This window comes from Pungitius pungitius, chromosome 7, assembly GCF_949316345.1.
Source record: "Pungitius pungitius chromosome 7, fPunPun2.1, whole genome shotgun sequence".
NCBI lineage: Eukaryota > Metazoa > Chordata > Actinopteri > Perciformes > Gasterosteidae > Pungitius > Pungitius pungitius.
The window spans coordinates 17,008,342-17,034,193 of NC_084906.1; the positions used below are offsets into that span (position 1 = coordinate 17,008,342).

At 47.4% G+C, this 25,852-nt stretch overlaps 2 protein-coding genes across 3 annotated transcripts in view; one reads left to right on the forward strand and one right to left on the reverse strand.

The window, feature by feature from the left end:
• elavl4 (ELAV like neuron-specific RNA binding protein 4) overlaps positions 1 to 19,816 on the reverse strand; it is a 61,394-nt gene extending 41,578 nt beyond the window's left edge. The window contains exon 1 of one of the 2 annotated variants that reach the window (XM_037468729.2): positions 19,660 to 19,816. In XM_037468729.2, the coding sequence (XP_037324626.1) occupies positions 19,660 to 19,791 (132 nt within the window). In that variant the 5' untranslated portion in view covers positions 19,792 to 19,816. The remainder of the gene's footprint in view (positions 1 to 19,659) is intronic. The other variant, XM_037468727.2, reaches the window with a different exon arrangement.
• A 4,864-nt stretch (positions 19,817 to 24,680) lies between these two features.
• agbl4 (AGBL carboxypeptidase 4) overlaps positions 24,681 to 25,852 on the forward strand; it is a 214,803-nt gene continuing 213,631 nt past the window's right edge. Inside the window, exons 1-2 of the mRNA XM_037468719.2 lie at positions 24,681 to 24,823; positions 25,719 to 25,841. Of these exons, the coding sequence (XP_037324616.2) occupies positions 24,778 to 24,823; positions 25,719 to 25,841 (169 nt within the window). The 5' untranslated portion in view covers positions 24,681 to 24,777. The remainder of the gene's footprint in view (positions 24,824 to 25,718; positions 25,842 to 25,852) is intronic.

Consider the following 25,852-nt stretch of genomic DNA (forward strand, 5'->3'; position numbering starts at 1 on the left):
CCCCTTGGTACCAATTGAGCATCGTTGCAACGCCACAGCCTACCTGAGTATTGTTGCTGACCATGTCCATCCCTTTATGACCACAATGTACCCAACTTCTGAAGGCTACTTTCAGCAGGATAATGCGCCATGTCATAAAGCTGGAATCATCTCAGACTGGTTTCTTGAACATGACAATGAGTTCGCTGTACTCAAATGGCCTCCACAATCACCAGATCTCAATCCAATAGAGCATCTTTGGGATGTGGTGGAACGGGAGATTCGCATCATGGATGTGCAGCCGACAAATCTGCGGCAACTGTGTGATGCCATCATGTCAATATGGACCAAACTCCCTGAGGAATGCTTCCAGCACCTTGTTGAATCTATGCCACGAAGAATTGAGGCAGTTCTGAAGGCAAAAGGGGGTCCAACCCGTTACTAGCATGGGGTACCTAATAAAGTGGCCGGTGAGTGTATATGCATGTAGGCGACGTACAGAAGCCGCTAACCGATTTGCCGCGGAGGAAATTCTCCAACGGCGTTTCAGCTTTGACAACGCGCGCGCCGGAGCAGAGCCAGGAGATAGCAGACAGCTTTATCTCATTTCCTCGCTCGCTTACTCCTCCTCCTCCTCCTCCTCCTCCTCTCCTTTTTAGGGACTTTTTTCTTCCGTTCTCTACCGCTCGATATTTACTTGACAGTTGACGTTCATCAGTGTCGATAAGGTATCGCGTGGAACGTTCCCTCCGGTTTCCCTTAGTTATACCGCGAGGGGAGGACGGCGCTCCCTGTCGATTTCGAAGGGAAACCGGCATTAGACGTGGCTGGTTGGCCACCTCTGGTCTCGCGAGTTCTACCTCCTGAAAAGGCCAGACCCGAAAGGAATTAGTCAAGTCGCGTCACATTACTCCGGATTTTCTCTTATTAATTCACGAGGAGAGAGCCTTTTCTTTTTTTAGATGTAGGCTGTCAGCCGCGGTATTATGATCTTTACGTACAGTGGCCCCCGATCTTCATGAGTCACTGACCACAGTGACTTGCAAAAAGAACCGTCTACCTCCGCTCTCTGAGATCGCTTCATTGCAAGGCCGCCATGGGGGAGGCCTTATTTGTGAGCCCTGATGTGTCTATTACCATCCACAATGGTGCCATTTGGTGGCGTGTTCAGTTGCATGTTAAATCTATAATTCATCCAGCTACAGAAATATGTGAATGTTTAATATGGCAGAGGCGGCGCAGACTGTCGAAAGCGTGACCTTGAAATGTCCTTTAAACATTACACGGCAACAGCGCTGGGCCCGGTTAAGCTGCCAAAAGCCAAACAACAGGCAATGTGCGCGCACACACACACACACACACACACACTCAGCCTGCTTGACTGCTGAAGCTTTCCGCTGCTTTCTGTTCTTTCTTTTTTTTTTTTTTCCCTCGGATGCAAAATGCAGATGAGACGAGTCAGCCGCTTGTGTGCCATCCTAGGAGAACCTGCCACTCAAATCCAAACATCGAGAATACCAAAACACACACGGTACAGTGGAGGATGAGAGGAACGCAGGAAGGGAGGAAGGAGAGGGAGAAGGAGGGGGGGGGGGAGAGAGAGAGAAAATGAGCAGTAAAGTAGCTAAAAAAGCCGGTTTCCCCCCCCCCCCCCCCCCCCCCTCCCCCACCTCTCTCTCTCTCTCTCTCTCTCTCTGTGTATCGTTGACTGAACAAAGAGCCACACACACACACACACACACACACACACATGAATTCTTTCCTCCCGCTGTATTTTCCATCGGGATATTTATTCTGAAAGGCAGCGACGCACAACAAGGGCTCGGTCCTGTGTTTGCTAGTGGGCTGAGGCGCTAACACTCCCCAGCTGATTATGTGTCTGTCTGTAGCAGTTTGAGCTGCTGCCAAAGGAATTAGGTCTAGTATTTGTGAACGCTGCGCCCCTCACAGCGGAATCCCTTGCCATGCCTCTCAGATTTTTTTGGCTTTTTAAAAAGAGAGGCAAAAAAAAAAAAAAAAGAAGACACATTTTAAATAAATGAAGGAAATCGCTGTGGAAGCCTATTAAATTTTCAACGGGACCGTTTTGCGAGTCTTCATGTGTGTTTAGGCTTCACACAAAAGGAATATTTAAAAACCAAAGCGTGCTAATTGGGACAGAGATTGTTACAGCAGCTTCTTATTCAAACAGGCTTTTGGCTCATTAACTGCTTCCATCTAGCTTTTGTTTAAAGGAAAGTGGAAAAGACATTTAAAGACAATAAGATATTCTTGCGATATTCATACAGACACTGTACAGCCTAAATACTGCGTTATGCACTTTCAAAATATTTATTGTTTTTTAGATGTGGCTTTCCACACACAAATTCAATCTTTACCTTAATCGCCGTTGTTTATTTAATCACCAGTCAACCACGTATAATTCATTAAAAGTGAAGTTTTTTTATTCTAGTGTCATTCAGTCAATACATATTTTGCAAGAAAATAATCCTATTTTTTCTTAAAATTGAGTATTACTGTTTTTAATTTTGCAGGTGTTTAATTATAGCATTCAATTTACAAAGTAGTTGTAATACTAAATTGATTTTATGTGTATCATACTGTTTCCATAGTAAGTTTCCAAGAAACTGCGGTCAAAGGGACATTTCATGCTGATTTTCAGGTTTGCACTTTGGGAGAATATTTTCCATGCTTTGTTATTCAAAACAACACATTATGTATTTCCCATACTGTCTGTCTCAATATGCTTGGATTCAGTCTTTGTCTGAATTGCTCGTGTATCTTTAAGTCGGCTCTGATTGGTTTGACAGAGAAAAAGAGGAGATTATCTCTGTTGCAACTAATTGTTTTTTTACTGGGCCACTTACCTAAATCTGGAGGGACACATATAGTAGCATAGACACCTGAGGACACACGCACTCCAAACAAACGCATGTCGCACCCACGTGCATATTAACTAACGCCCGTATTCACCATTTTACCATTCGGTGACTAATTACTGTGCGGCAGTGCGACCTCTGAGCTTAAATGGCGGATCAAACATTAATGGCAGCACAACTATACACATGACACACACATAAGCATACGAATGCTAAAGGCGTCCGCTTACCTGTTTAACCGGTTTTCATTCTAAAAAGTCTATCATGTGACATTCTTACACGACATTCCGTGTAACAAAGCCAGACAACCAGACGTAACCAAGAAGTCAAATAACATCAACTGTCAAATTTGCTATTAAAGCATTTTAAGGATTCTTTGTAAAGGCGAAGAAGCCCACCGGGAAGGCTTGTGTTTTGTTATTCTGAGATGGAGCGCTCTAGTCCGGGTGGTCCGTCTCAGTTTGTGAGCGGTTCATCACGGGGGGTGTCAAATGGTGAAGGAAACCAATCCTTTCGAGCCATGTATTTAACAGAAGCTAAATGTTTCCAGATTAACGTCAGCTAGGAAACAATAAGGAGGGAGCAACTTAGTGTCGGGTTCAACTCCAATTCCTCTGTCATTTTCTAAAGATGCTCCAGCATTCGTGGTTTCGATCCACTTCTCCCTCTCTCGGACTCTATTTTCTTGGCGTTGAGGCTCTAGTTAACCACGTCAGTCTGCAGCTGGACACACGTCAGTCAACCCCCCCCCCCCCCCCCTCCTTTCCTCCGATGCACGCGTAGACACACTCACAGAACCGACAACACAGGCAGACGCAGCGCGTCACAGGCTCCCGCGTGACGCGACTAATGAAGTAGCATTTCTGTTTCCGTTGTGCCGGCAGAATCGTCTTCGTTGTCCCGCAGACCGATAATCACCCCCAGGACTGAAGAGCTAAGCACCTATCCTTAGCTCATGTGTCTCTGATCACCAATTACATGTAAATTACCAAGCGCACACACACTCGGTGACGCTAATAAATTCCTCACACACACACACACACACACACACACCTCATTAGCATTGATGTGTAACCTTGGAGCTCGTGGTGTTCTGCCTGAGGGTCTTAAAGCCACTGTTTGTTTGTTTGTTTGTGCGTGAGTGTGTGTGTGTGTGTGTGTGTATGTGTGTGTGTGAAATTATGGGCTGTCCCCCACTGTTTTCCATCAGGAGGCTTTATGGTGCAATCTCACACAGAATCTAATGCCTTCAATACTGATGGCTTTTCCTTCTCATTCTCCCTTTAACTCCATCCCCTCCATCCTCTCCCCCCACTAGTAAACTATTCCAATCCATATCCACGCTATAGACGATAAACACCCTTTTTCTCCGCCGTACACGCCCGACTCCTCGTTCCCGCTAGCCCCCCCCCCCCCCCCCCCCCCCGCCATCTGTGCACGCACACGAGGGGGCGCAAGCCGCGAGCATCCAGGGACACGACAGCACACCAGGACGGGGGGGGGGGAAGTCACCCTTGTTTCAATCAGCATTTTGAATGCATCTAGTGGAAAGAAGCCAACACGCAAACAATCAAACATTTACTTGCCGACCACACACACACACGTGTGCGAGTCATTGTATTGACTCTATATTGGCGGTTAAATGAAACTCTGTCTTAGATGACCGGGGAAGACGACGCGAGGGGAAAGAAACATGTGGCCGCTGGTTTTTGCTAGCCAACCTGTCTTGGACGTCATGGCTATGAGCGGATGAATAGATTGACAGTTTGAGGCTCGCGATGCCGAGCAAAGCGGATTGCTCGCGGGTTATTAGGGTTTCGCTCACGTCGACACTCGCACACCACAAAACCGGGAGCGCGTGGTCATATTCGCTCAAGCACTCGTATATAAGCGATGGGGGGGGGTTGAAATCTACAACCTGCGCAGCATCACCGTCTGTTGCCATCCAGGCGCGCGCGTGATCGTTCTCAGACTCCGGCACAACTTAAGGACAGGCGCAAAACTCGCACTCTGCATCACAAGCAGGGTGACGGATAACATGGCTACTTGAATAATTCAACACGGGCTACTTTGCATACATGAATGCAAAATCCACAATAGTCCAGTTCTACCCCCCCCCCCCATCTCACAGCACATTCAGCATCAATAACGTGCCTTCCATCTCTGCTGCAGTACTATGAGACATGTATACGCAGGGAAATATCTCAGAGTGGTGCAAAGGCAGGAAAGGGGGGAAGGTGCGGTTGGGAGGTGGGTAAGGGAGGGGGGGGGGGGGGGACACCTCCAGCCCTGGCTTGAAGATAAAATGGGTGCTGTTCCCCTCCCTGCGCTCCCCTCCCCATCCCTGCTAACCTCTACTCCTGCCTCCACACATCTTCTATTAGGAAGTCTGGCTGCGTCCCTCCATCCACGCCTGCCTATCACCACCCCCCCCCCCCTTCCGTTCCTCATCCCGCCCACCAAACCTGGTAGGTCTAACCCCGGTGCCGTAGCCCACCTCCCTGTATGGAAGAACTTAACATTCTGCACAGCAGCTAGTTTTGTAGTATTGGTTGCCTGCGCTGCTGGAGTACGAACTACTGCCCGTGATAGTAATTCCACAACCTGCTCTAGGAATCAAACAAAGGTTAAGGATGTGTGCGGCGGAATAGAGCGGCAGGCTTCTCTCCTTACCATCTTAAACCCATTCCACTCCATTCGGGAGACGCCGGCCGTGGTCTCACGCTCTCTCTCTCTCTCTCTCTCTCTCTCTTCTCCCTCCTCACGCAACCGCTGAAGCCTCAGCAAGCACAACTCCCCTACTCTCTCTCTCTCACTCCCTTCCTGTCTCGGTCTCCTCTGATGCTGTCTCCTGATTCTCCTCACAGTGCCTTTCTCTCTCTCTCGCTCTCTCTTCCGGTTTTTTCGGGCTGGAGTCTTAGCGGCGAGCGGGGAGCAGCACACTGGCGGAGCGCGACGCGAGCATCGCCTTCTTCCGCTGATGCTGAGAGGAGAATGGTTTGCTTGGATGAGAGAGAGAGAGAGAGAGAGAGAGCCGGGCTCACCTCCCCTCCCTCCCCTCCCTCCCTCCTCCTCCTCACAGCCATCCGCCCAGTCGCCTGCTTTGCTGGAAGGTCAGAGCCCCCCCCCTCTCCCCACTATCCCCTCCCGCACCTCTCTTTTGCAGCCTCTGATTGGCTTTCTGACTTGCCTGTCAGCCTTCACACCCGCCCCCCCCCCCTTCTCCTCCTCCTCCGCTCGGCGTTAACACCTTCGCTCTCTGGCTCCGAGCCCTCGCCGGCACACGCCAGCCTCAGCCTGGCTTGGCAGAGAAAAAGCTTCTCTGGATCCCAGCAAAGCAATCAATCGCCGCTGAGGTGTGTGCTGGAGGGAGCCGGGCGGAGCGGAGCTCCGGGGGGAGCGATCGCAGCCTCCGGCACTATACGGTAGGCCTAACAGGATGCCTGCGCAGCGCGGTGTACATAAATGAGCCATTACTGGGTGCATATTAAAACATTTGCATGGCTTTGTGCGCGCTCATTCCCACTTTTACTTCCACACGAAACAAAAACACACACACACACACACACACACACACACTCACAGAACAACAGCCGTTTGTGTTCCACAACAGTAATGATCGACGCATTTACGGAATTCTAGTTTAGAATAATAGCCTGTTTCTGAAATACTACAAATATCAACACGTCGTTTAAAATACATAAAAAAAGAAATTGTGTGAATGTAGATTATTCCTCATTCATATCTGGCGGGATTTAAATCAGAATGGACGCGCGTGCAAAACAAACGCACGTGCAGTCGGCACACACCTGTCCGCACAGGTGGAGCCTTGAAATCCATTCGGCTTTTCTAATTTTTTTTTTAATTCATACGTATATCGACAGGCTATGTGCGGTGTAAGCACCGAAAAAACTAACCCGCACGGCACTACCTGTCTGCCCGCAGCGGGCGGGCGGGGAGGGGGGGGGGCTATACTACAGGTGACATGAAAGACCGACCCGGGGGTGGGCGGAAGGATACTCCGCGACATCTACTCACCATGACCATTCTGGTGTCGGGCTGTCGGGTGATACGGACCGCCGCGGCAGTCTCGGACGGACCGAAGCGTGAGAGCCGGTGAGAAGCGTCGGCTTGGAGCAGCGGCAGCGTGCCGGGGAGGAGGAGGAGGAGGAGGAGGAGAGAGAGGCGACGCGCCGCGCTGTAGCGGGAGTACCGGAGCACAAAAACTAAAACGCAGCGGACTCGTGGGCGTGGAAAGACCTGCAGCCCTTGTCCCGTGCGCCGCGGGAGAAAGAAGAAGAAGAAGAAGCAAAAAAAGCTCTGCGAGAGTAGTAATAACGGAAGGAAGAAAAAAAAACATACACACGCAATAACAACGCGTTGGAGTAAGAGAGTCAACGAGAAAACAACCGAATACCTTTCCACCAGCACCAAAAAAAGCAAAATAGGCGTTTATGGAACGTCCAGTCACCTCGCGCGCGGCCTCCCATTGGCTGCGGAGGCGTCGGCGGGGGCGGTGCGCAGCGAAGGAGGCAGGCTGCTGGGGTCCTCCGAGCGTCGTGCACAGACAGTGAAGGTGACTTATCGTCCCTCACCTGGACCCGCTCATTGCAGCGCGCGCGCGCGCCTTTCCTGTAACCGCCTCTCTGTCATCTGTATGGCGCATGTCTGGGAAACAGGTGATATGCATTGTAGCTTCGGGGGGGGGGGTTTGACCATGTTCTCCCCCCCTCTTTTTTTTTTTCTTTTCTTGTTGGACAAAGGGTCTGTGCTCACACCGCCCAAAAATGCTCTTCTCGAAGCAGTTGCCGCCTTTAAAGAATGTGCTAACCGTAGCATGCAAAAACATATGAAGCAACGCCCAAAACGTTCAATTGTCTTGAGAAGTATCATACACAATGTAATCGTATAATATCAGCAAATTACAAAAAATATTCTTGTGTCGACACTATTGTGTTCCAAAGTTGATTTTGTCCTGCTTGCACAAGAAGAGGGAGCTCTCGCACCTTTTAACACATGTTTACCACCACAAACGCATGTACTCACAATGCACATACTGGGACTCCCACGCCAGCATAATAATGTGCCAGCGCACGCACGCAATATGCACGCATGTACAAACTGTTTCACAAATCACATGCAGGCCATTAATGCTCTATGTGGCCACATGTAGCTGACTTTTTGACAAATTGTTATTTCAGCGGCAATTTCTTGAAGTTGTCAGACAAGAGATCAAAACATAATCACTTTCTCAACACATGCGGTTTCCTTTGTGTTCAACAAAGCAACAAGAGGCAGTCAGTGAGCCAAAGCTTATTCACATGCTGGTTTGTTTCAATTAGCATTCAGCTGTGTGGTGTGAAGCCTGACAGGAGTTAATGTAATCGGACAGCCATTAAGCCCAAAGAGATTTCTCTGCCCCAATACCTGTCGCCATTCAAGATCCCGCTTTGTTTGGATGGTCCATTGGCAAATTAGTGGTTATAATGCACCACATGAAGGTCTTACACAATATCGTTACACCAATTAAGCACATTATTCAGTACGATCTGTAGTGTTAGATGTCAAAGGAACTATCTCCTCAGCATTTTTAGCTAAATACTAAATGAATGTTTCATAGGGGTAAACAAAAGCTCATTTCAATTTGAATCATGCTACGAAAAGATAAAATGAGAAGGATTTATTAGTCCAAAAGCAAGGACATTTGCAAATTCAAATTGCATTTAGACTCTAATTGAAAGCATTCTACCCTACTTTTCAAGTAATTGATCATGAAAGCTTTTAGAAAAGGAAGAGTAGCAAGACTGGCGTAGTCCTAATGAATCAAGATTGGTAAATTTACCAATCTGAAGCCGAATTTCAGTAAGTGCCTTAACTTCAAAATAATTAAATTCTTCCATGTCACAATCAAATCTGAGTTTCTATAGGCCCAGAGCTAACGCAGTTAGGAGTAATGGACACAATTAGCTTGTTTTATGTCCCCCGTCTGTAGCTATTCACGTTTTAATAAAGCACAATTGAATGATTTATAGATGATTATTTTGTGAACCCTCCAGCAGTGCCACAGAACTTATGGGGTCCCCAAACCCCACTTTAGGAACCCCTGCACTAAAGACCCATTGCAAACATAATACATTTTAAAGCCATATTGTGGACAATGTACGATAAACTGATACTCCAAAACTACATGTATAACGTGTGTGTTCATACAAATATGAGTTGAGAAGTTACAATTTCCGTGGCTAAAAAAAACCTCAAAAAACATTCCCAGTCTCTCCACTTCCCCCCTTGACCCCTCCACCTGCCTTGTTAGCTGCAGAGAGCTAGCTAGCCCGGCGAAACCATGTGTCTCACATACTAATGACAATCCTCACTATGCCTTCAATTAAGCCTGAGCAGTACAGAGGTGGGTACACACACACACACACACACACACACACACACAGGGAAAGATCACTAAACAAACTGGCCATTGTTTCAGGTAGAATAGAATACGCTGGCACTCGCAGTCTGGAGATTTGTCCCGATCACACTGCCTATGAGACAACAGAGGAGGAGTAATGTAGAAAGAAAATGGATCAAAACCGAAGTGCAGCTCTGTCTGTTTTCCTTTTGTTACGTGTCTCTGTATCTGGGACCACATTTTTATCATTATTATTGTTTTTTTTTTTAAATGAGATACTTGGCAACGAGCGAATCAAATATGGCAACTTTTAACTGTGGATCTTCAGAGACGGTTACGATGTGGGGTGGAAACGGAGGGTGATCATTTTCCTATTTCACCAAGGACAGTGTTTGGATGTGGTTTCCTCCCCCCCCCCCCCCTGTAATATGATCCAAAATAACCTTTTCTCTAAATGAGAATGCGTGTGGAAAGTGACAATAGTCTCTCCCGGGTTGACTTGGTCGGCTTGACGTTTCACTAAATTGCTCCACAGGGCCGTGATTTTATAAAGCAATGAGAGTGACTGCCCCTACTCGGTAAATTAGCTGTAAACACATTCTGCTCTTTGGAGTGTGTGTGTGTGTGTGTGTGTAGTTGTGACACACAGACTCATACCCAAGATGGGTCCGCGTCGCTGCCACGTCCGAGTAAAGGGTACACACACCGTGCAATGAAATATTGTGCTTGGACAGATGAAAGGAGCGGTTGAGATGGTCCGTCAAGGGCATCCGCGCCGAGAGGCTTTACAGTCTGGATGTTGGAGATATTGCAGTGTAGCTGATTATCTTATGGAAATCAACGCTGTGTACCGAGAGTTTACGTCTCTCTGTAAAAAGAATGACGCCTTGAGCGTAAAAATGTCAAAGAACTAATTACGGTGATGAGTTGAAAAGACTATGGTTTCTTAATGACTTTGCACTAAACACTGAAATGCCTTGATTGGATGCACTATTTGGCCTTTTAGATAACGACGGAGGCTGAGCAATTTCTGAGGAGGCAAATAATATTTCTTTCCTCTAGGAAAGTCTTGAAAGTTAAAAAGCTTTTGTGGCTTTAACCCAAGAAGGCCAGGCAAGCTCGTCAGCAACGAGAAACCCCATCTCACTGATTGGCTCTGGATCACATCCACACACACACACACACACACAATCATATGCAACTAAATCCATACACGCGCAAACCACGACATTTCGGTCCAAGTCCGAAGTGCGTCGCAGTCTGACGGCGTGGAAGCTTTAAGGTCTGCACCCCACACACGTGTGCTGCAGCGTGTGCTTCCTGCCTGCTAATTCAGTGGGGGGGGGGGGGAGCAGCAGAGAGCTGGCTGATTGTCATGAACTCCTCCTGCCATGCTTCTCCACCCTAAACCCCTTCTAGTCACAGATCTTAATGGATTAATGCAGGCTGGCGGTGTCTCTCTCACTCACTTTAGCTCCCTCAAACAAACTCGCGATGCCATAGATCTCTGCCGCCGCCCAGAAAAATGACTGTTTTTCTCTTTTGATCTTGATGGTTGACACTGGAAGCGCTGTACAGTTCGTACACAATATACTTCCGGAGCACCGAAGGCGTAGCATCCCGATAACAAGTGTGAAAGGGCCTCCGAACCCTCCCCGGCACCGCAGGTTCTTGAATATGCAGTGTGCAGTGTGGTTGGATTCTTGTTAACTGTCAGACGCAGCATTTCAACACCTGTCTTGTGTTTCACTCCGCATAATAAGAGGTCTATTTAAAGTGGGGGGGGAAAAAAGCGAAGAAGCCAGCAGATGTGTTACCTTTTAAAGTGCTGGAAGAAAATACCTTGATAATCAAGAGGAAAGCTGCGTTTTTCCGCAAACCTGATCTGATTTTCGCCCCTTTTAAACTGTACGGCACCCCCCCCCCCCACGTTTTAATAGACCGGTACCTATCAGCCTCAGTGGACTTCAATTTCAAATACCCCGGGCAGTAAAAAAAGAAGCCCAATACGTCTAATAGCCCAGAACTCAGTACGCTGCTTCTGATTCGCCCTTGAAGGACAGTTCTGGCAGTAGCATCTCGCTGTGCTACTCGGACTGATGATGGGCCCTCCCTGGCAGGTGTCCACCCTCTGCCGGTAACAATCAACAAATGAGAATCGCAGCCTTCAAACTCGCCGCGTCACCGAGCACCAGACACCCGGCCAGCCACTGACATGACGAGGCTGCATGCGGCGCAGCGATTGGCCGCCTCATATTCGGCGGACTTCTGTTGCCGGCTCTTCGTTTTTTTCCACGAATCAATGGCGGATACTGATTTTCGAGGTAATTTCACGGTCAGGGGCGCGGAGAGGCCCACCTGCATGGCTGTTTTGTTGCGTTCAATCCAATCAACTCCTTTCTCTCTCCTCCAAAAGCCGGGAGGCGCCGCGCCACGTCGCGCCACGTCGCGCCACGTCGCGCCACGTCGCGCCGACACTTTGGTGCCACAAAAGATTCTCCCAAGAGGAAAAGTGATGTTCTTCAGCGGGAGGAGCAGATTCGCCACCGCGGAACCCCGAGTGAACCGCGGAGAGACAATTATGTTAAATTACCCTGGTAGGACAGTCGGGGTTCACAGGCAGCCGCTGAAAAGGTAAACGGGTGCAGATGAGAAGAGCAGTCTGCGTGCGCTGAAAGAGAATCCCAGTCAAACAAGAAAAACACTTGCTAACGTTGAGCCCTCGGAGGCATTTAGAGAGCCCCCCCCCCCCCCCCCTTCCCCCCTCCGTCCCCTTCATTGATAACATGATCCAGCTTGCTGTTACAAACAAAGACATCAAGCATTTCTCTAATATTTCAACATCAAACCGGATTCCGACGTGACTGCGAGTACGCTCTTTTTTTGGATCTTGTGAATTCTCTTTCGGGCATATAATCGCGTTAAGGCCCAAAATCCTTAAATTCGGATCATTTACTCATGGAGACATCCTGATGGCAAACAAAGCGCAATATGTGAAAACCTGTCGACATGACGACTGACGACCGTTGACTGAGATGCACCTCAATGCTTCGGGTTCAGCGTTTCTGGGGTCCATGCGGCGTCATTTTGCTTTTTTTGTGTGCTAACATAAACCCCAAATAAAACCTCGGCGTGGCACTCTGACAATATGGGAATTCATAGAGGCCCTTTATGGGGGAACTGGGTCCCCTAAATACGTATCAAATATATATATATATATATATATATATATATATATATATATATGTATTTTGGTAAAATGCAACTAATGAAGTTGAAGCTTTTCTCCCCTTCCCCTCCGTGTCAGTGGGCATGATGTACAGTCAGCTTAGCCCCTGCCTGTGTGTCACCCCCCCCCCCCCCCCCCCCCCCCCTCCTCTCGGTAGAAACTCCTCAGATCAGGAATAAACTCCTCATGTTGATCCCGAAAACAAGGCTGTGCTGCATTTGTCACAGCCACTTTCTTCCACTCAAAGCCGTTCGGTGTGGCTGGAGCTTTGCAGACTGCAGGAGATGTGACAGGGGGTGGGTGGGTGGGGGGGGGGGTGCGCCGGCAATCGCCGTGTGAAGTCTGCTCTTTTGTAGATTTCTTTCAGAATAATGCTCGGGGATGACTACCACATTGAATCCACACATTAGAATAAAACAAATAAATAACAATCTTTGGAGGCTGCAGCCCGAACACAAACGAGTGGAGGTTTGTGGAGGCGCCCATGGGGGGGGGAGGGGGGAGGCTTAGCTATGCATTGGCCGTGCATTCTGGCGTGTGTTCTGGCACCGCGAGCGTATTCTCAACAGGACTCTGGTGGATTAGTGTCCATTTGGACAACAGAGGGGTCCGCAGCTTGGGGTGACATTCAAACGTCAGCCCGGCAGCTCGCGCGCTGATCACCAAGTTTGGTCTCGCTGTTTTATTCTCATCGTCGCGTTGTGGACGTAAAGCCACAGTCTTTAGAAATGGATAAAATGACCGAGATATATATTTTTTTTGTTCTCCCAGTGGTTTTGTTGTTTTTGTGGGTCCATGCTGCAGGGCGGCGGCGGGTCATTGGATCGGCGAGAGTGGCATAGTGGGCTCCGGGGGGGCTCGCGTTTGATCCCGGTCGGGGTACATCCACGCTCACGGGGCGACCGCTGTGGTCCATCTGGTGGAGGCTTTAATCAAAACTCCCTCCCGCTTGCACACAAACACACACACACACACACACACACACTGTAGTACCACAAAGCTACCCACTTTAGACAGGGGTTCTCACTCCTTTTTTATCTACATTATTATTATTTCTTTTGTTGTTACTGCGATCCTGTATCTCTACAGAAACGAGTCCGGCTTTCTTCTTTCTCTCCCGTTTATATTACTCAAACTTGAGCCTGACACACTCCTGTGCCATCTTTTAATGAATCTCCTGTCCATAAATGGCCGCACTACTGTACGGCCTTTGGAGACTCGTATGCAGAGTCCTTTACACGGATGGCCTTCGGTGCTGTGGACAGAAACATGGCCCCTGCTGCACAAATCCAGCTCTCCAAATGTCACTTCATGCTTAACCGCCCTTTCTCATGCTTGAAGAAAGGCAAGCGGGCAACGCGTTGAGAGCAAAAACTCCACCGGGCTTCAGTTTAAATGCCTCCATGCTCAGAGGCATGTGTCGGTAATTTTATGTTGCCGACACATTGAAAGAAGTGCATTCAAACTCTAAAAATGATTTTCCCATCATGAAAATAAAGGTATTGTTTACAGAAGGGATAATTTATAATCATAATAAATGTATGTTACATAAAATTAGGCAGAGAAAATGAATGTAATAATATAAATACAGAGGTAAATATTTACAGAATAAGTATGTATTTCTGTCAATTAGCTCACTTATTAGTCACTGAAGAACCACTTAAGGCAGACTTTGGAGAACCGTTTAAATCTCTCTGCTGCTGTTGGATGGCATTTATTATTAAAGTCAATAAAGGCTCTGCAGATAATAACGATGCTGCGCTTTGTAGATCCCCTCGTTGGACAAAAAATAGTTTAAGCATTTTTACAGATTTCCAATATCTTATGTTGATTTAACTCGCTCTTCATCACACGCTGACGTTCCATTCTTCAAACACTATATTTCCTGTGCATTCGGTATATACGCCCCCCCCCTCCGACTACCGGACACCTCCCAATGGAGCCGGTGGGCAGCTCCTGTGACTCCTCCGGCCACTCCTCCACGGCACTAATGCAAGTGAGTGAGCCACGCATCACTTATTCATGGTGACATCAGACACTCCGCCTCATCCCCGGCAATTAGTCAATCGATTAAAAGCGCGTTGGCTTCCAAAACTATCAATTCTGAGAGGACGAAAAAAAGAAAAGGGAAAAAAAGAGACACATGTGTGTTTTTTTTCCTTCAACGTGCCACGACCCCAAAAAGCAGACGACAACTGGAGCCTCGGCAGCTCAGCGTCACCGCGGGCTGAGCTGACAACAATAACGCAACAAGCAAGAAGCATTTACTCGCATCAATGCTTTTTTTAAAAAAATGGGTCGTCACCTACAAAATAGGTGTCCGATTCGCATTAAAAGGGCATCATTTGTAAAATGTCATTATATATATATATATATTTAAAAAAAGGCGATTTGATGTTCTTTTTGTCAGGAGATCCTGTCTGCATTATGAATACGTGTCTTTTGTGAAGCCATCTGAATGAGATTATCGGCGACGCAGACAGGTCGGCGAAGGTCTTGCTCCGGCTAATGCCCCCCTTTTGTCAATGTTTATAAGGGCTGGCATATCTGCGGTACATTCTGATGCCGCTGTACGCCTAACACTTAATTCAGCAAATCTGCATGATCCAATATGCGCCTCGGCTGCGCCGTGTCGACTTTAAATGACTTCGATTTAGACAAAGACCTCCGAATTTGACATCACTGTCAAACTGGCTGAGGCCCTCTTTTTTTTTTCTCCCCCTGTTCTCCCATAATAATTGGTAATGTGTTTGCAAATAAACAAACATGCAAAGAGCTCAACCGATTTGAAAACACAATGCTGCTTTCTCTTAAGCTTTGTCTGTTTCATTATTCTCCCTCTATTTATCCTTTTAAGCCAAATGAAACAACTGCAGCTGGTTGTGAAAACATTGTCCACGAGAGGAAACAAATTTGTCTCTGAAATGAAATGCTCTTCCTCTGCCGGGGCAAAAGAGCAGCCCTGGGAATTAATTTTAGGGAAATAAAGAGAAGAAATGAACAACAAGTAGTGGGATTACTTGGTTTATTTAACTTAATGAACTGTACAAATGTAGCCACTGACTTGAGGTAAATCCCCAGGACTCTTGAAATATAATCCACAGATATACAAACCGTGATCATCATTATTTCGTGGTTACGGTTCTTTTGATTTGTGCTTCTATTTTTCCTGTTTTTATTACCTCAAAGCCCCTTTTCATACATCGCAAAGATCTACCTATCACGTTTGTGACCTTACAGGCGATTTCTCCCAGTTCAAAGGTCACAGAAACCTTTGGTTGGCCGGGCGCGCATGTGTCGTCGCTGCAGCATTGTTGCTATCCTGAAGTTTATGGACTACATCCGCACCGCCAGCCTTTTCCAAGTCTTATCTACAGCGTCGACGGAAAATAGCTAATGATCAAAAACACAATAAATGTGTGGAGGAGTTCAAACTAAAAGGCGCCCTGTGGTACGAGCTGCACCGTGTGGATATCAAGGGGAGGGTTTGCATTTTTTTTTTTAAATGTTAAATGAGGAGACAGTGAGGAGAAAGAGCTCACTTAGCTTTACTGTGTGTGTGTGTGTGTGTGTGTGTGTGTGTGTGTGTGTGTGTGTGTGTGTGTGTGTGTGTGTGTGTGTGTGTGTGTGTGTGTGTGTGTGTGTGTGTGTGTGTGTGTGTGTGCGTGCATTAGCCTGCAGACACCTGCTCCATTCTGCAGTGATGGCTCCCAGCGGGAGACAGGCTCAGCTGCTGATCTCTAGGCCCTCCCTGCAGTACTGGTGGCCAGCACACCAGCACACCCCCCCCCCCCCCTCCCCACACACACACACACAGCTCTTACAACAAAATCAAGACCCTCAAGGCCCCCTCCCACCCCCTCACAGTGTCTCTCAGCCTCTCTGTGTTCCCTGTAACTGACGCACCGAATAAGCTCATACCAAGTGCACACATGATGTGACGTGTGTACACACACACACACACACACACAGAGCTCCACAGTCATACGATGCGTTCATAAGGCGTGTAAATTCTGTGCCACGGCGTGGCCACAATCTGCTCCGGTCGGATACACGCTATAGGGGACATGGGACCGAACGGCAAGTCTTCACTTCCATCCCCCCGGAGCGACGCGGCAGCACATCAGACCGCAGAGATAAACCCAGTGTGAACGCAGCTCCCGAAAGGAAAGGGGGAAACGACATATCTGGTCCTTTCTTGTTTGCACTCGTGAATCCTTTACGATATCGTAGGTTTTCAGCGGGTGACTTGGTGATTGGGTCAGTCCATGTGTTGTTGTGGGGGGGGGTTTAACACACCGCCGTACGCCGTTATTGGCGATGGCACGTTTCGCACACATCTCCATCCCTCCGTTCCTCTCGGGTACGAGCGCCTTGCCGCTCAGCCCCGGCTGCACCGCTCTGTGCCTCGTTCACGCCGCGGCGGCGGAGCACAAACCAACTCGTTTCCTGCACGTCGGGAACAAGGGAAGCGGAAGTGCAGCGAGCGGCAGATGGATGGCAGCTAATCATTGTTATGAAATAGAGATGACCTCTAACTACCTCCAGGCTGCAAACGTTAGCCAGCTCGCAGGCCCTGCGTCTCCTTCCTCTTCCTCTGCCTGGTTGTGGTGATGGTGATGATGATGTTGATGATGAGCCTCTTCAGGCTGGTTTCAAAATGCAAACCTCGTCTTTTTTTCTTTTTCTTTTTTTTACATTGAAAAACAAAAGATTGGAGTTGTCAAACAAAATCTGGTGTCACATGGCGAACGGCAGCTGCCTGCAGTTGGTAATCAGTGGAGCTTTCTACAAATTAACGGCATTCAGCTCTGAAGCACGGCGCACTGCAGCTTTTTAACTATGGGCTTTTTGAAAATAAGATCCCAGTGACTGAAAGATGGACTAATTTACAATTCAGCCTTTGCTCACATGTTCTTTTCGTGGCAGCCGTTTTGAGTAAAGTGACATAAAAAGATGCCGCGGATGCTCATTTGTAACAAAAAACGGCCCGTTTAAACGCATTGATCGAACGCCCCCATTTCCCTCCTCCGCGTTCCCGGCTTCTGGCGGGGGTTGACGATGTCATTCGCCGAATGCTCTTCTGAGCGCGGCGTCCTACAGCTCGAAAGATGCGCAGCTGAGAAAAAGCACGCACGCCCGGAAAAAAAAAACGCTCTGAACAAACTGCACACACGGCGTTTGACAAGGGAAACGAATGTTGAAGAGTGCCGGAAGGGCGAAACCCATCTAGCTCTTTATGCATTGATCAAGGCACTAGTTTAAAAAAAAAAAACGAGTGCTGCATCGGATGGAAACACACCGCAGTGTCTTAACTTTGAAACGATAACCCGGGGGGAAAAAAAACGCTCTGGAGGCTTTTGTACATTTCTGTAAACTGAGCAATGTCGGGCTGAGAATAGGAAATGCGATGTTGCTGTTGAAGGCTTCTCACACACACACACACACACACACACACACACACACACACACCAGAGCCATCAGTATCTTCCAGCACATTTATCTAATGTATGCAAATGATCTTGCTGTGCTTAATGAAGGCATCATTAATCACCATAACGATGGTCTTCTTTAACCAGCTAGGGTAATCACGCACGGGCAGACAAACAGGGACACACACACACGCGCGCACACACACACACACAGAAGCATAGGCGCTCGCAGACTCACTCCCTCATCCGCCGACCCACCCACACACACATACACACACACACACACACACACGGAAACGCCTCTTCACCTGCAACCCATTAAGGACAATCGCACAGAATCCCAAACTAAACCATTTTACCAGAAATGGAAATACACATGATCAGGATCTCTGTCACTAGTTTGGTTAAATTATTTTATACTGCACTTCATCTACTATCGACAACTTGTCATCATGTTTTACTCTGGCCTGGGCTGGCTAAGCATTTACCTCAAATTGAGTTTTTTTTTCTGCCCACGGCAATCATATTTATATAATAAATGCAGCAAATTAGTTCCACTGGTTTCAACAAATGGCTCATGGTCCAGCAGCTTTATGCAAACCCCAGATAACTCTGCTGTGAGTCACTTTGTGTGCTGCACAACCACAACAAAACCCCGGACAGACGTCTTTGAACCCGCGCGAGAACTCAAAAGCGAAAACGTTAAAAAAAAAAAAAAGGAGGAGAAAAAAATAAAAAGCCCAGCTCCTAACGGAGCGTATTTCACCGCTTATCCTCGCCGTGCATTTGCATACAGTTGACGGAAACCCCTGGGTACAGTGAGCAGCATGACAGCGGGTTATGAAGGCTTCCGGGAGGCTCTGGGGTGTGGATCTGAGCCAGTTTGAAGGGGAGCCGAACCAATGAAGAGCCCACAGCGGATTAGACACCCACAGCTTCATGTCGCTTTAATGCGGCGAGTCAGGGATTTTCTTACAACGCTTTTGCCTAAACGCTCAGGTTTTTAGTTTTTTTTTTTTTTTCACCCCCCGTGCCACTTTTTCTCTCTTGGTCCCTTTTTCTTGAGGTCTTATTTTCTATATAAATAGCGGTGTTGTCTCCGGTGCAACACGCCACATCCATCTACGTGGACTTGCTGGGTGTAAACTGGAATTGAATGGGATTAACTGCTATGGTCCAGTGTCATCTCAAACAACTTTTCCTTTCCCAAGAGTGATATAAAAAACATTTTTTTTTTGAAGGCTCAAAATGGTAGAATAGGAGGTGTACCGCTGGAACCCGTTTATTAATTTACTGTGCAAGGCAATTCAGCGTCAGATACAAAACCAAATGCAAATACTGCAAGACCCGCTAAGACGATTTACAAAATACAACTAACGTCTAATATAACACACACACTCTCACACCTCAAATCCCCCTGATAACAGTCTGACTGGCGGAGGCTAAAGACAGAGTAGGCGTCCGTAATTGAACAAACATAATGCAAATATTTACTAACACCATCCATTGGGAATAGAGGCCAAATCCCACAATTGATTTGCTCTCTTTCTGCCCCTTTGCTCTTTTCTTCTCACACACACACACACACACACATTCACGCCAATTCGCACACACTGACTAGCACTCGTTCTTTTTTTTTGTTCTTTCTTCCACCGCCGTTTCCTTCCCTCGGTATTATCCTCGCCTATGTTCATTAAAGAGACGGAGAGATACATATCGGTCCGTCTAGCCTCTTACCAGGGGTGACCTGTAGCCCATCTGGGCTGGCGATGACAGGAGATCCCGGGGAAATAGCGGCGAGTGCGTCTCGGCGACCGAGCCCACGCCACTGGCTGCTAGTCCCGAGAGCTGCCCGTACCTCGCCATCATCTTGAGATGCTGCACACAGAACACTCATACACCGGACACAGGAGGGGAGAGGGAGAGGGAGGGGAGAGGGAGAGCGAGAGAGAGAGAGAGGGAGAGAGGGAGAGAGGGAGGGAGGGAGGGAGCGAGAAGAGATAACAGCAGGTAGGAAGGGCGGTGAGAATGGTAAAGGACAGAAGAGGGAGGGGCGGGGATGGGGTGAGGGTGGGGGGGGGGACTACAGAACACTTTCCTCTTGCACAAACGCACGTGTAAACACACGCACACATGCACGCGCGCGCGCGCACACACGCACACACACACACACACACAGGGGTACTGTACGTGCACAAACATACAATTTTGGCCCCAGGTGGGCCATCTCACAAGCAAGTCCACGTTGGATGGGTTCTGTTACATTAGAGTAAGTGGGCTCTTTGTTATTACGAGCCAGGTTTAGGGTCCCCCACCCACCCCTTTTCTTCCGAAATATATATAACAAACAGCTGCAGTTATCAATCACCCACTGTGTCCCCCGACTACGAGCATACAGAAATGCAATGACACGCACGCGCACGGACATGCGATGAAACACATGGCAGAATGGTTGGCAGCGGGCGCGCGCAAGTGAAGTGCGGAAAGAAGCGAATGTCTTTACCTCATTGCTCAACAAGGCGGCGTTGAGTGTTCGGCTTATTTCGAACATGTTCGGGTTTGGTGCTTTTCTCGTTCTTTTGTTTTTCTCGTTCTGTCCGTTTATTTTCAGATTCTCTTCAGTTCTTTGGCTCCCCGTTTTCTTCTCTACGGCTGGGAGTCGGTCCCCGGAAAAATCAGGAAGGACAAAAAAAAAAAATGAAATAAATTAAAAAAAAAAAAATCCGTTTTTAATTTTCAGATTTGTTGGAGTTGTGATTTTTCTTTCTCTCTCTCTCTGTCTCGCTCTCTGCAGGCTCTGGCTGTCGTGGTGGCGTTTGTGTCCAGCGTCTCCACACACACGTCTAAAGGTGTCAATACGCTGCTTCCTTCCTTCCCTCCTTCCTTCCTTTTTATTTTTTTATTTTTTTGGAAATCTCCCCAGAGTCAGCACATATAAACGCGTCAGTCGGGCGGCGGGTCGGCGGGTCGGTGGGTCGGGCTGGCTGGCTCCCCTTATCTGTCCCCCGCACACTGGCTCACACAATACGCTCCGATCCTCACACTGCTCGCTAGCAGATTAGCCTGTCCCAAAACATAGCACTTAGTTTAAACTCCCCTCCCTTTTGCGCGCTCTCTCTCTCTCTCTCCCCCTCCCTCTCTCTCTCCATCCCTCTCTCTCCTCCTCCTCCTCCTCTCGCTCACGCATTGATGCAGCTACAGTTCACCGTGCTGCCACAAGGTGGGAAGACTGTTCCAGCAACAGCGACACCATCGCCCGCCACATCCCTTCTTCTCCATGGCACTCCTACCTCTTTTTTTTTTTTAAATTCTCCATCTCTTCTCCCGTTTCCTCTGAAAACACTGGTATAAACGACGGCGACTGTATCAGATTACAGCCTTAAGGATAAGCGGATTGGTGAGGGGTGTGTGAGGGCAAATATTGTTCGGCCCTGTTCTCTAATTATGACTCGTACACAAAGAAAAAACAAGAAAGAAAAGACAGGATGTTGATTCCTGTGGGGGAATGAAGAACAGTCAAAGACTGGCGAAGGGAATAATTCAGCACTACCTTGGAGGTATTGTTCTGTGACAGGTGCATGTAAAAGCAATGGAATAGAATGAAAACCTCAAGGGAGTGACAAATGAATGGTACCTCTCTGTAAATGGGCAGCAAAAGAGGGGGGGAGGGCAGGGGGGCGGGCTGGGATGATGCCAGCATCAAGGTCAGCTGGTTGTCCTTTTCCTCAGCAGGGTGTGGCACAGAGATGACGAAGCAGCTACAGTCACGGTGCATGGCAGGAGACCCCCGGCAACTGAACAAGTAAACAAGAGAGGTGGGGTGGGGGCCATTAGGGAGACCGGTTCTGAGGGTAGGATTCACTACGCGGTTTGGGTTCAGTCTGTGTCTATCCGCAGAGAGTGTATATGTAAGTAAAAATCCTCATGGTAACGAAGCCCGTGAGACACTAATGGCAAGGCAAAATGTTTTACGAGATCGACGCTGACGTGGCGATCGGAACCATCTTCGCGGATTTGCTAACCTTAGTGGTTTCTTCTTCGCAGCAAAGGATTTAATCCCAGCTCTTTGAATGTGCTTTTTCCTGTCTCGGATCAGAGCAGGGAGAGCAGCCATTTAATAGAAGCCTATTGACACTGAACCATCTGTTTAGGTGGACACAGTCCAGCACGGCAGAGAGGAAGGGAGGGAGAAAGGGACGGAGGAAGCGAGGGATAAAGAGGGAGGAGAGGGTGAAGATTAATGGTTGAGAGAGAGAGAGGTAACAGCCAGGAACAAACAAAGCCGAGGAAGTGTTGGCAAACCGTTGTTTTTTTAACGGGTTTTTACGCAAAACAGGAAATGGAAAAATATGGAGAGAGACTAACACTTCCCGAGGATGCGGCATGTAGTACTCTTTACATGTTTTTAATTAGCACATTTTTCATCAGTAGCCGGATATGCGGAAGCATCGTCTACAGTTTTGCTGTGTTGGCTTCAAATCATTTCTCTCCCCCCACTCTTTCCCCAAGAAAGGAGCTGCTAGCCACATCTCTGTTCTGTAAAGTCCACAGTCTCTAGGGGAGGCTGGTCCTGCAGGGCCCCAGGAGTGAGAGAGGGGGGGGAAGGGGGGGGCGCTGTCAGTCAGATCATCCAGAGTGAGGGCTGATTCCTCAGTCAGCTGCCTCTCAAGCCTGCCTCTCTGACCAAGTCTCACTGCCCCCAGATTGCTGTCACCATAGTGATCCTCTGTGTACTGCCGCCTACCCCCCCCCCCCCCCCCCCAAAAAAAACCTCTCCCAACCATTTGTCTCCAACTCGCTGCCACTTGTGTCCTGTGTTTTGATTTTTGCATGACTTCATTGAAGATGGCCTCTGTGTGTGTGGAAAAACACACACACACACACACACACACACACACACACAGAGATTTAGGCTGCAACAAAAACAAGACTTTTTTTTTTCTTCCTTCCTTCAGTTGTGGTACTGAGCTACAAGCACTGACTTATTTGATCATTTCACAGTTTAGACGAAAAAGTATCTTTCTGAAAGAATGAAAGAAGAGCTTAAAAATACCTTTCCTGTGCCAGAGCTACTGTTCCCCCGAGGGGTTTTAGGACTCGATTGCGATGGTTCGCTGTGTCCTCCAGTCGCTCGCCACCCACGCTTAAAATAGCCAGTTTCTCAATGCTACATTCAGTATTAAGCCATGACAGAGATGTCTACATGTGAAGCACATTCACGTGTTCAGAAAATGTTTGGAAAAGCACATAAGAATACGCTGTATTTCAATAAATATATGAAGGACGATGGTGGACGGTTCTTTTCTTTCATGTAATCCTGTTTTCCAGAGATGGATGTGTTCATTAAATCATTGCTGCACAATGCAGACATCATGACAAATAGCTCATACTTAGGCAGAGAGTAGGAGGGTTATTGTTCAAAGTGTTAAATTATTTTCACTTCTCTTCAAACACGTCATGAAAAAGGACACGATAATAAAGAATAGGGAGCAAAGGAAAAACATCACAGCGTAAAGTGTTTGCTGCAACAAACTCCTATACTTTTACGTCTTGTTGCATCTAATTGTTTATTAAAATACATTTATATAAATTTTTTAAACTGTCTCCTTGATTTCAGTTTCCCGTTTGAAATAACATCACAGCCTACGAAAAGATCTCATTAGGAATAGCCATGTCGGACAGATCATGTCACGTTACGCATTTTCAATTGTAACTGTCATACTATGGAAAATAATGTTCTCATGCAAATCCTGTCCTTTACAAGCCAACCACCACCAAGTGTGTGAGTTTGAGCATAAGCTCTGGCAGAGACGAGCCGGGATCCTGCGATACATTCAAGCATACGTAGTCTCTCTATTTGATAAGAACTGAGAAACAAGGGAAACATGTAGCGTATCTAATTCATTCTTCTCATGCTTCATAATTCAATTTCAATCTCCCTCTTGAAAATGAATGATTGTACCACCATAGAGCTCTTTAATTGGCATAGTGTTCAAGGAATGACATAGCATGGAGGACAGCTATTCAATTTTCAATTTTAGAGAAATATTACACAGTAGCTCTGTATTCTCTTCCTGTCATCTGAAAAATAATCAGTCTGACCTATCTACTCAGTGGCCTGTTGATGCTTGCCATCAAACACAGATCACACACAGAGAAAAATCATTGCCCTCTCCCTGGTCTTTTTTTATCCAGTCCTGTTGCACACAGCTTATAACCTGAAAATTAGCAGCAGCCTGTATGCCTCTTGCGCCAGGAGCTGTGCGACTGCTCATTTGATGTACTTAATCAGGTGCAGCCTTTGTAATGGGAAAGAAATAGGGCCAGGCTTGATTGGCCTTGATGACATCTATGCTCCAATTGTCTAGAAAACCTCCAGCTTTAATCAATCTGCAGGATGATTCAGAATCTGCCATGATTGGCTTTCTTCTCTGAAAATACCATTAAAAATGCAGGTATGGTTGTGAGAAAAGCGAGCTGTGTACAATATACTGATTGCAGTTTAGATTCAGTATAACTGGAGTCGTTGCTAGTTTCGTTGTGCCTGCCAAATGTGAACACTGTGTTTATCATATAACATAATGGGAAATCTTACTGCTTGTTTATTCAGATGGAGATTCGTTAGATCTAAAGGTTATCTTTAAGAATCAACTTAACCACAGTGACAGTCACCACTACCGAAAATGCAAAAACAACCAATTAAAAAAAACGTGGCTCCCCTGAACTGCATTCGTAAACCCACGTCATGTGTCTCTGCAGCGGTTCACCGATGGATACGACGGCGCCTCTCCCTCTTCCTCCTCCTGCTGCGTTGCCTTGGCAACACTCGTGGAGCGTCGGCTGCTCTGTAACGGAATGGAAAGGAAGATGGAGGAGAACACTGTCAGAGACGTCGAGACTGGTGTGTAAAATACGAGCCGTAGCTGGCCTATTTTCTCTCTTTTTTTTGTTGCGTTTCAGTCGGAAGGACGCGCGCGATGCCCGGATGTCTGACGTGTGACCGCTGCGCGCTCCGGGCTCGCTACAGGGCTCTACTTTCGAAGGCTAACGTGAAGCATGCTAACGTTTTAGCTAGCAGGCACAAGGATGTAAACAAGAGTCCCGTCACACACGTTTGTTATGAGCTGGCGTTGCCGCTAAAGACGATTCGCCGGTACGTTAACTCGCGGGAATATTACGGACAGCTGTTGTTCACGGTGGCGTTAGTCATTTCAATTCGGTGTAGGTTCAGTGCAGGTGTGGTGGCCACGAGCACCTGCTAGCTAGCTGTGTTACCTGGGGTCAGGTGCTCCAGTCAACTGCTGGGAAGCTAATCAGCTAGCTGACGGCAGTACTGCAGGTTTATTGTGTTTATGTGTAAAAAAATCGACATATTAGTATCAACACTAGAATCATTCTCGGTTTGGGGACATGAATGTGTGTATTTTACTTTTCACACATTTGAGTGACAAATATATATAGATTTATTTTGACTTTTGTATTCTTTGAATATTCACGCAACTCCATTTTGCTGCACCGTTTTAAAATGGACTAAAGTCGACTCTTTTTAAGATGTCACATCCATCACTAGACTGTATGAGTCGACACTTTTTTTTATTTTTCATCAGAATTTCAGTTTTGTGTTGGCAGAAACCTCTGCATGGCAATCTATGTTTTCAATTTAAGGTCAACAGTTTCTGACACTTTTATTCTGCACAAAAGAATCATTTGTTAGACATTAGATAAAGCTTGCTTTAAATTTGACTTAAACCTTTTACATAAGTGAGATTCATCCAAATCCTGCACTTGTTTTTCAGGGAGTGACGCTGGAGGAGAGGACGCCTTGGTGGGAAACGTGAACAAGCTGACAGTGAACCCACCAGGTTTCTCTGGAAATCCACGAAAAGGACATCTGGTTTTTGACGCTTGCTTCGAGAGTGGTAAGTAGTAG